General features: G+C 37.0%; 1 protein-coding gene across 1 annotated transcript; it reads right to left on the bottom strand.

Moving 5' to 3' along the window:
• Positions 1 to 3,559: 3,559 nt before the first annotated feature.
• Positions 3,560 to 4,469, bottom strand: LOC131163444 (endochitinase-like). The gene is made up of 2 exons (XM_058120055.1): positions 4,246 to 4,469; positions 3,560 to 4,023 (listed from the first exon to the last, which is right to left on the bottom strand). The coding sequence occupies exons 1-2, from the start codon at positions 4,467 to 4,469 to the stop codon at positions 3,600 to 3,602; spliced, it is 648 nt and encodes a 215-aa protein (XP_057976038.1). The 3' UTR covers positions 3,560 to 3,599.
• Positions 4,470 to 11,919: the final 7,450 nt, after the last annotated feature.

Here is an 11,919-nt window from a genome sequence, read left to right as displayed (position 1 = left end):
GAATGTGCAATGACCCATGTGACGATGTCGTGGGTGACATCGGAACACACAAGGTAGGTTGCAAGCATGCAGGCATATAAGTATGTGATTATGTGCATTACATGCATGTACATGCGTGAGCACGTGCATGTGTGCATGTACATGAATGTGAATGTATGTGTATGTGTGACCGCATGTATGCATGCGTGGGTATATGAATGCATGTGTATGTGTGAGGATGGGAATGCATGTGTGGCATAAATGGGCATGCGTATGCATGTGCATGAATGAAGTCGTGGGTGATGACGCAATGCATGCATGAATGTGAATGTGTGTGCATGTGTGACTGCATACATGCATGCATGGATGTGTATGTGAATGCGTGCACACATGTGTGCGTAAGTGTCTATGAGGGCATGCATGCATGTGGCCATGTGAAATTGCTTGCGTGAATGCATGTGAATGTGGATGTATGTGAATGCATGCATACATACAACATGTGTAACACGTGTGCGTAAATGTGTGTAAAGGACATGTGCAAAGTGTGTGTAAATGAAATAAAATAGAAGTGTTAGTGTGCAAATTGGAGTACAAGAAATTAAATGTTAGTATATAAGAAGTTAAAGGTTAGTATGCAAGAAGTAAAATGTTAGTATACAGGGAATTAAATGTTAGTATACAGGAATTTAAAAATTAGTATACCAAAAATTAAAAGTTAGCATATTGGAATTTAAATGTTAGTATACGAAAATTTAAAAGTTAGTAAAGTGGAATTTAAATGTTAGTGTACAGAAATTTAAAAGTTACTAAACTGGAATTTAAATGTTAGAGTGCAGGAATTTAAATGTTAGCATGAGTTAGAGTTAGTATGAATGCAAGCAAATAAATAAAATGTCAGTGAAAAGTTAGTAAGTGAGGGTGTGTGAAAAAGTGGGTGAGCAGTGTGTGTAAATGGTTAGTGAGCAGTGTGTGTAATGGTGAGTGAGTAGTGTGTAGTGATGTTGGGTTAGTGATGTAGCACTAACCACATGGGCTTACATCAAGCACTTGGTGTGCACCAAAACCAAAACCTCAACCTCTCACTCCTTTAAATCAAATTTGGACTCCCTAAATCACAAACTAAGATCCAATTGATGCTGCCAATTCCCAAAAGCATTTTAGCCATTTGTCTAGAAAAAAAATTGGTTCAGGCATTTTGTCAAATGGGTGGTGGGTTTTTTTTTTTTTTTTTTTAACCAAAGCAATGTACAACGGAAAATTTTTTTACGATAAGATCCAATCACAACCACACCAAAACCAACAATTTTAAAAAGGCCCAATGATCACAAACAAAAATAAGATCAAATCCATTCCTCAACAACCAAGCTAAACCAGATGTAAAGTTTTATAACCAGATGAAATTGAACACAAGGGAGTTGTTGATTCTGCTTGATTTTGAGGAGATGGCGGTTATGGTTGAGGCATGAAGGAGTGGTGGAATGGTTGCTGGAGTGGGCTAAATGGCCGAGAAAGGACTGGTGGTGGCTCGCAGAGGTTGGCCGAGAGACAGGGTGATGAAGGAGATGAAAGAGAGAATCAGAGGGAGGGGAGAGTCTGAGAGTGGAGAGGAAAGTGGTTCGGGTTTGGTTGGTGAGGTGGAGAGAGAGATGAAGAGAGATGGAGAAGCTGGAGGTTGGAGGTGTGAGCTTCGGATCTGCTAGGGGTTCAGAGAGTGAGCCGAGGGTGGCTTGAATGGTTGATGGGGGGAAGCTGGGAGTATCCGACCGAGGATGGCTGCTGGTGTGGTGGTCACGGGTGAGGTGGCCGAGAGTTGCAGCGGGCTCGGAGCAGGTAGTTGTGGGCTGCGAGAATGAGGAAGATCTGGGAGGCTGGCGGGTGCTCACGGCCGAGGATGGAGGTGGTTATGGTGCTGGGTGGCTGGTTATGCTGGTGTGGAACAGGGTCTGGCAGAGGGAGATGGGTTGGTGGCCCGGTGCTGGGTTGCGAGGGTGAGGATGAAGGCTGGAATTGGTTTTGGGATCAAGTAGAGCTACAGGGTACTGTTAGATGATGGAGAAGTTGGCCGGGAGTGCTGGTATGGTGGCTTGCGAAGGGGAACCGAGAGAAGAGAGGGGGAGCTGCTGGTGTGGGTGAGAGATGAGCCTCCGAGAGTATGACTGGGGAGAGTGGTTATGGAGAGATCTGCAGAGGTGGGCGAGATCTACCGAGAACTGGAGAGAGGATTAGTGAATAGTGAAAAAAAAATCGCCACCAAACCCCCCCCCCCCCCCCCCCCCCCCCCCCCAAAAAAAAAACGTGTGCCAGTGAAACGTAGCCTTTATAGGCTTCTTTATTTTCTTCTTTTTTGTGTCTTTTTGTTTGTTTTGTTTTTCCTTTTTGGTGTTTTTGTTTAGCTAATAATAATAATAATAAGAAGTAGTAATAATAATCATACTAGTATACTAATAATAATAATAATAATAATAATAATAATAGCTCCCTCCTTTTCTTATGTTTTTCCCCCTTTTGTATTATTATTTTTTATTTTGTATTTTTTATCGACCCTATCCTCCGAGAAGAGAGATTTGGCCGAACATTGAACTTGATTTTTTGGAAAAAGTAGGACCCAGACTCCATTTTCTCAAGATGCCCAGAATTCAGTCAAAATGAACCGGCACTCGGTAAAAACAACCGGACTCATAAAAAAAGAACCGAAACTCGGTAAAAATAAACAGACTTACTGAAAATGAACCGAAACTCGGTAGAGGCATCGAGATTCGGTAAAAACAAACAGACTCACTAGAACTGAAATGAGACTCGATAAAAATAATGAGACTCCTTGAAAACAAACCGGGACTCGGTAACAACACTGAGATTCTACAAAAACGGATCGGGTCTCATTGGAGACAAAAAAAAAAAGACTCAATGAAGGCACCGGGACTCAATTGAAATTTTGAACCAGGACTTGGTAGACACATTGGGACTCAATTGAAACTCCAAGACTCACGAAGGCAAATCAGGACTCGGTAGACACACCAGGATTCGATTGAAACTCTGAGGTTCTTGGAAGACAAATCGGGACTCGGTAGACATATCGGGAATCAACGAAACCAAATTGAGATTCCACAAAAACAACGAGACTCATTGAAAATGAAATCGGGATTCGGTGAAAACCACAAGACTCATTGAAAACAAATCAGAACTCAATTGGGTCTCTCAGAAGGGTCCTCCAATTTTTGGGGCGCACAGTCAACTTTATGTGTCGGGTCTTCTCGGGGTAGCCTGGTTAAAATTGGGGTGTCAACAGATATAATTAACTAATCAACACTATATGTGCTCAGATGTCTCCTAGGAAACTTATTCTTACAATGAATAGTTAATGATAGACATTATTCCAAGACCATTATGATGATGATTTTGAAATAAAATGACAAATCACAATATAATTAACCAATTAGCACCTCATTTTATTTATTAGTCATAATAGGCTACATATCTAGCAACTACTTATTGCCACAGATTCAACTGTATTGCACATGCATCACGTTGCCATAAACTCTTAGTACAATATGTAGCTAGCTTAAACCACATGTAACTTCAAATTAATTTGTAGCTCGCTTGATCTACAGGTAGCTTCGAAGTTACTGATCTGAATAGGAACCACCTCTTTTGATCCTCTTTTCCTTGAGGGTCAAGCCATAAGGATGCTGGTTTGCACAGCTAAGGTTGTCACCGGTGTCCACACCTAATATTTCACAATATCTTTTGTAGTACCCAATACGGTCCTGTTCCTGCTCGCTTGAGTAGCCACCACCACATTCTATGCCACCGTTGATGATGTTGGTGCAAAGCCCAAAACCTCCGTACCGACCAGCTGTAATGTCTGCAGCTGACGGTGTGTAGTTACCAATCATGACGTCATGACATGAAGGCTTTGGTGGTTGTGGAGTCATCCAAAACCAATAAGCAGCCTCAAAAGATATGTATGGATCATTCTCCACCAAGTCTGGGTTATTTAGTAGATCATAACCTAAGTCATTCCCTGCCGGACCGTAGTTGAAGTTGCTGCAAAAATTATGTTTTAGTATCGCTTTGTTACAACACATTATAAAGAATGTGGTGCGTGAAGAAATTTGAGTTATGTGAATAAAGTGTGTTTGTTTTATAATACTATATTTAATTTCCTATGTTATAATAATTAAATTACGTAAGTGAGTTTATAAATGGGGTACTTCTTTAAACACTAACAAATAAAAAATAATATTCTAAGTTCACATGACTACTTACTAGGAAAGTTGAATAGGACCTCGGCCATAATACTTCTTGCCAGGTGCACATGGGTACTGGTCATTAGCAACACAATAATCACCGAGTTGGTCAGCAGGGATGGTGGCTCCTTCACGAATCCAACAATAACCCCATGAATATCGACCATCCGGTTTTTTTTTTTTGCGTGTCCCATCTCCTGATCTCTCAATAAGAAGCAAACGATAATTGTGGAGTACATACATAGTGTTTTTAAAATGACACAAAATGTCCTGAAATTGAAAAATTTTTTTAGGCGATATTGGTGTGGGAGGCCCGGTCATATGGCACAATCATGTCAGGGACTGCTGACCCATGCCCCAGTTCACAAACCTTTGCGGAGAGGTTACCAGGCACCTCGTGGAGGCCAGCAAAGGAACACACCTCCGGCAAAGGTTTATGCGTTGACACCGGGAGATGCTAAGGCTGTCGGAGATGCTATTATAGGTATTCTTATTGCTTTACCTTATAAAGTTGTTGTTTTATTATATTCAGGTGCCGCCCATTCCTTTGTGTCATCTAGATATGTTAAATTATCTGTTATTAAGGAACAATTTTTAGATGTAGCCATGCCGACTGGATCAACAATGAGGTATAGGAGGGTACTTAAAAGTTATCTAGTGGGCATTTAGGAGAAAGTATTACCAGTCGATCTTATGGTGTTAGACATATAGGGGTTTGATGTGATATTGGGTATGGACTGGCTGGCAGCTGATTATGCCATCATTGATTGTCCTAAAAGTGTTCTTCACACCCCCAAGTAAGCAAGAATTCAAATTCGTGAGATCACATGTACTCGCCTCGCCACAGTTAGTGTTAGCCATTCAAGAGAGGAGATTGCTTCAGGGTGGTTGTCAGGGGTATATTGCTTATATAAAGGAGATGCCAAAGGTAGAATTAAAACAAGATGATATTCCAATAGTCAGAAAATTTCTAGATATTTTTCTAAAGGAATTACCTGGTTTACCACCAGATTGAGAGATTGAATTTGTTATGGATTTATTACTAAGGTTAGCACCAATATCTAAAGCACCCTATAGGATGGCTGAAGCTCAATTGAAAGAATTGAAATACCAGTTGCAGGATTTATTGGATAAAGGATTTATCAGGCCTAGCGTGTCACCTTGGGAAGCACCAGTCTTGTTCGTGAAGAAGAAAGATGGGACTATGAGGATGTGTATTGATTATAAAGAAATAAATAAAGTAACAATCAACAATAAATATCCTATTCCCAGAATTGATGATTTATTTGATCAGCACTAGGGGACCTAGGTTTACTCCAAGATTGATCTTCGGTCAGGATATCACCAGGTGAAAGTTAAAACAAAGGATGTTTTGAATAAAACCTTTCAAACTAGGTGTGGGCACTATGAGTTCATGGTAATGTCTGGTTCAAATTGACTAATGCACCGGCAATGTTTGTGGACCTAATGAATTAGGTATTCAATCAGTACTTGGACCAGTTTGTTGTGGTATTTATTGATGATATACTAGTCTACTCGAAGAGTTTTGAGGAGCACGAGAATCATCTGAGGCTGGTGTTGCAGATATTAATACGCTAAATTCAAGAAATATAAATATGGTTGAGGTAGGTAACTTTACTCGAGCATATGATCTCTAGAGATGGCATATCAGTAGACCCGAGCAAGATAGAAGCAGTGGTGAATTAGGTGAGACTAGTGAATATATAGGAGATCACGAATTTCCTAGGTCTAACAGGGTACTACAAGCATTTTGTGGATGGATTTTCTAGATTATCAAGTCCACTGACACGACTCACGAGGAAAAATGTACAGTTTGAATGGATCGATGAGTGTGAGCGGAGCTTCTAGGAGTTGAAGCAGCAGCTGGTTTCTACACTGGTATTATCTATTCCATCCACGGAAGATGGATTTGTTATTTACGGTGATGCGCCTAGAAGGGACTCGGGTGTGTGTTGATGCAGCATGGGAAGGTTATTGCTTATGTTTTTTGACAACTTAAAAAGTATGAGAAGAACTACCTAGTACATGATTTAGAAATAGCTTCAGTGATGTATGCCTTAAAGATTTGGAGGCATTATCTTTATGGTGAGAGATGTGAGATATTCATTGACTATAAAAGTTTGAAGTATTTCTTCACCCATAAAGAATTGAATATGAGGCAGAGAAGATGATTAGAGCTCATTAAAGATGATTATTACGCTATCAGTTACCACCCAAGGAAAGCAAACATGGTAGCTGATGCTCTGAGCTGGAAATCAGTGGAAGCAGCATTGTTAATAGTGCAGATACCACTGACGTTGCATGCATGGAATGCTATTTGGGTGGTCATTGATTGATTGAAGAAGACCACTCATTTTCTCCTTATTAAAGTCAACTATTCTATGAACAAAATGGCAAAGTTATATATTCATGAGATAGTTCAACCTCATGGTGTGCCAGTATCCAAAGTTTTAGACTGAGACATAATTTACATTGCGATTTTGGAAGAGTTTGTAGGAAGCTTTGGGGTCTCGGTTATCAATTAGCACAACCTTCCATCCTCAAACTGATAGAAAGACAAAGAGGAGGATCCAGATACTGGAGAATATGCTACGAGCATGCGTGCTGGATTTTGGGGGTAGTTGGACCCAATATATACCGTTGGTTGAATTTGCATATAATAACTACGAGGCCAACATCAAGATGACACTATATGAGGCATTATATGGTATAAGGTTTTGTTCTCCATTATATTGGGATGAAATGTGTGAGAGGTGAGTTTTAGGACCAGAGTTAGTGCAACAAGCATATGGTAAAGTTCGACTTATTAAAGACAGAATCAGTGTAGCTTAAAGTCGGCAGAAAAGCTACGCTGATACTCGCTATCGGAAGTTGGAGATTGATGTGGCAGATCAGGTATTTTTGAGAGTAGCACCACTGAGAGGAGCTATGAGGTTTGGGAAGAAGAGTAAGCTAAGCCCTAGGTTTATTGGCCCATTCAAGATACTTAAGAGAGTGGGTCCAGTCTCCCACAAGCTAACTTTACCATCAGTTTTATCCAGGATTCACGACGTGTTTCATGTTTCTATGCTAAGGAAATATATCCAAAATCTTTCCCATGTGATTAGTTACGAGGAGATAAAGCTTAGAGATATTTTAGCCTATAAGGAAACACCAGTGCAAATTCTAGATAGAAAAAAACACGGATTGCGCACCAAGAAAATTTCACTAGTAAAAGTCCTATGGAGGAATCATATAGTAGAGGAGGCGTCATAGGAGCTTGAGGAGGAAATACGAAAGAAGTACCCACATCTATTCGGTGGGGATCAGTATTAGTCAAGAAAAGGAAGATAATTGTTTAGACAAAATTAGTATTGTTTAATAAAATCAACATCGTCTATATAATGCAGGGTAATTAATGTATATAGTTGTATTTTGGTTTATAGGATATATTTGGTTATGGGAGAAATTTTGAAGCTTTATTGTAATCTTCCAGAACCATAATTGTAACCATGGTATTTCTCTATCATAAGTAAGGGTAATTAATAAAATAAGTAGTAAATTTTCCTCAGAGGATGGTATATAACATGGATAACAAATTTCGAGGACAAAATTTTATAAGGAGAGGAGAATGTAGAGACCTGAAAAATAATACAATTAAATAATAGAGAGAAAGGAAAATTCAAAAGGGACAAAGTAGGGTTCGTCGATGAACGCCTTTATTTCATTGATGAACTCCATTGTATGGTTCGTGGATGAATCCTAGTGTCTCATCGACGAAAAAATACCGAGAGAGGGGAATTCAGACCCTTTGGTTCGTCGACGAACTCTCTTCTTCGGTTTGTCGATGAGTCCACGTGTCTCGTCGACAAAGCCACGTGGCAATAGTCTATATATACACACAAAATTAGATTTTCGGCGAGATTTCTTGTTCTCTCTCTACCTACGATCTCCTTACCTTCTTTCTAAGACTACGGCCCTATTTTCCCTCAGTTCGATGATCAAAAGCTACCATAATGATCCCGGGGAGATTCTCTACAACTTCACCGGCTGGAGTAAAATTTTGGTTTGAGAAGTTTAAGCACCATCCCAAAATCAAAGTAGGTTATTTTAGCGTTTATATGGTTCATAGGGTTTTCTAAACCCAAATTTTGTGTTAGATGGAAATATATGGAATCTAAGTTGATTAAATTAAGGTGTTGTAATTTAAGGGTTTGAGGTTTTGAACACTGCAAGCATGGATTGAGGAGCCCAGCGGGTGTTTACTCAAAAACTCATTTATGTTGACAAATAATTAGTAGTTTAGAATTTTATCGATAAAGAAATATGTGAGTTTAGGGAAGGTGAGTATAGTTGTCATTCTGTGTTGGGCCGATTGATTTGAGTTTCAAACATTCCAGAGGTGTAAATTTAGAGCTTAGCAGACTTTAGAGAAATGAAATAAGGGAAATATGCTACGCTAGTAATTTTAGGAATTTTTAGCAATAAAATATATGTATTTTGGGACATGAATTCTAGAGGTTTAAAGGTATGGAATTAGGTGTTTTCAAGACAGTTCATTAGATCATAAATTATCTTTATTAGCAGGAAAATACGAGTTTCAGTATATGGGTTTTATTCATTTAATTGCATAGTTCAATACAAAATTTGCACAACTTTCATAGTTTCATGATTTTTAGTATGTATGTATAGAAATATGTTTTACAAAATTTACATAATCATGATTTACAATATTACCCATAGAAAGATATTTTACAGCATTTTCAGAATACCATGATATGTAGATTACAGAATCATAACATTCATATTTTATAGTTTATTCAAATCAGATATTACAGTTTATTCAGATAAGCTTTTACAAGGTTATGGTTATTACAGTTGAAACAGAATCATGGTAAAACAATAAATTATATATAAATTAATTTTATACAATATCAAACCCTGATGGAACATATCAGATTTCTAAGCACGATATCGTAGTTATTTCAATTCAGAGTGCAACCACATATCTCAGATAGTGTGTGGATTTTATGAGTAGTCAACCGTACCTTGGGAGAGATTGCAGGCTCCCTAATAGTCTGGGTTGAGGTAGCCCTGACTTATCTTTGTAGGCCAACAAGTGTTAAATCCTGTCTATGGGCCGCACAACCCTGTCATGAGGGGTTAAATCATGACACACAATCATGTAGGGAAGTTTTAACATTTATGTATATATAGAAAACATCAGATATATTTACAGTTAGTAAAAAAGTATGGTTAAATAGAAAGTACAGAAACAGTTGAATTTTAAGCCACATAGGTGTGTGCTATATTGTACTTTATCTTACTAGTTCAGATTCAGTTGATTAAAATATATTGTTTACATAAACCTAGTTGTCACACACTAGTAATAACATATTTCGTCTTACTGAGAGCTGTCTCGTCCGAATAATTTAAATATTTCAAGTGATCCAATTAGACCAGTATATCAAGCTCGAAGATAGAGGGAACATTTGCACTATCCTATCTGCAGGGTAAGTGTTTCAGGGAGATGTATTTTTTAGTAGATTATAGGAGGTCTGGGGGATGTTTCTGGAGTTATGTGTATGTATATTTTGGGAATAATACTTAAATTCTGGTATTGTAATTATGGTTTATGGTTTCCGGTGCATAGATATGTTATAGTAGTTTTATCAGGGGTAACAGAGTAATATAATTTCACAGTAAAAAAAAAATGGCAAGAATTTTTGGGTCATTGCATATATATATATATACATCTTCACACATTGTATACTAGCTAGCTAATTTCTTGTGAAATTGTTGTTTTGTAGGGTCTACGACTCTCAGAACACTAGGACGATGCCAGACACTTCAGTCGAGTCGAATAGAAGCAACTTTTTACTTTTCTTGTATTTCTTGTTAACAAAACAAAATTAATTTGTATATATTAATTTGAATTTGTACTTGTATGTATTTTAATTTTGAACAATTTTTATTTAAGATTATAATAATTTATGAATGTTTTAGTAATTCTAGTTCAATTTTTTGTTTTTTAAAAATGTAATTAAAGATTTTTACAGGAATTTTTAAAAAATATAAATTTTTTCAAAGTATTAGTGACGGTTTGCATAACCATTACTAACAATGGGAAGATGAAGTATTAGTGACGGTTTAGAAATTGTCTCTAAATGACCAAAATCGTCGCTATAGAATTAACCTTATGGGGGCAAAATAATAGTGATGGTTCTATAATCGTTCCTACTAGTCAATTCTTAGTAATAGTTTTAATAATCATAACTAAAAAGCGTACTATTAGTGACAGTTTATTGACCGTCACTACTATAGTCATATTAGTAATGGTTATTAAATCTGTCACTAATACATGCGCTTTAGTGACGAAGTTGAGCCGACCATATGTACAATTTTATAGTGACGGTCGTAGGCTATTAGTAACGGTTCGTTTCCGTCACTAATACTCCATTATTAGTGACAGTTTGAATATTTTGTCACTAATAAGTATTAGTATCTGCAGACATGGTGACAAAGTTAGAACCATCACTAATACTGAGAAAACCGTCACTAATTCTATTAGTGACGATTTTTTGAGTATTAGTGACAGTTTAAAATTGTCACTAATACCCTTATTTCTTATAGTGAAACTTGAAATTCATTTTATGAAATATTAAGTATTATATGGAAACATAAATATTAAGTTGTCATTCCGTACATACGCTTCTACTATTTTTACTTAGGCATAGAAGTGATTTTTTTAGAATATATCCTAGGTCATCTAAGTCCTTTTTGTTATCTTTTCTAGATGATGAAGTGATGATCAAGTTAAAAAGTATCAATATCCAAATTTTAGTGGCAACAATTACAATTGTGTGCTAAGTGCTCAAACGTTAACGAACACGTAAAGCATTTCCATGGAAATAAACTCAACATCAACCATCATAGAATCTTTTTTTGGAGTAAGGACCTTAAGGATTCCTAGGGGAAATAATAGTGTCATTTGCCTTTCTTCCCATAGTTACTTACCATTATCAAAAACTTATTCCAGCTTGTTTCTAGTCTAGAGGTCCAATTCCTAGGCTAAACCTTCTAGAGATAAATCTATATCTCTAGAAAGTCAAAATAAATTTTAAAAATAATAATAATAACAATTGCAAAAGAAAAATAAAATTGAGATCAAGAAAATCAAGATACCAATATTTAGTACACTATATAGCTCATATGTGCTAAAGTGCGTAGAGAAAATGAAAAGCATATTTTGTTGTGTTTTTTTGGGTGGAACAAGCCTTTTTTGTTTTTTCCTATAGTATGTTTTGTTGAATTGAAGCTCCCATTAGGCCTAAACTTCACAACATGAGCAAATCCACATCTCATCCCTTACACCTTCTTGTCTCTCACACAATTCAAATAAGTTTTTAATATAGAAGTTCCAAACTTTAATTATAGGCACACATGCTAATGTCTCCTAGGCACCTTTTTTTTTTTTTTTTTTCCAGTAAAAAATTTGTGATAGAAATTATTCGAATATGATTATGATGATGATTTTGATGTAAAGTTAGGACCATGATATAATTAACTAATTAACACTGCATGTGCTCAGATGTCTAGTAGTGAACTTTTTCTTACAGTGAATAATTAATGATAGACATTATTCCAAGACCATTATGATGATGATTTTAAAATAAAATGACAAATCACGATA

The sequence above is a fragment of the Malania oleifera genome, chromosome 1 (assembly GCF_029873635.1).
Source record: "Malania oleifera isolate guangnan ecotype guangnan chromosome 1, ASM2987363v1, whole genome shotgun sequence".
In the NCBI taxonomy this organism is placed as follows: domain Eukaryota; kingdom Viridiplantae; phylum Streptophyta; class Magnoliopsida; order Santalales; family Ximeniaceae; genus Malania; species Malania oleifera.
Note: the sequence above shows the minus strand (reverse complement) of the source record. Positions and strands in the feature narration are given on the sequence as shown.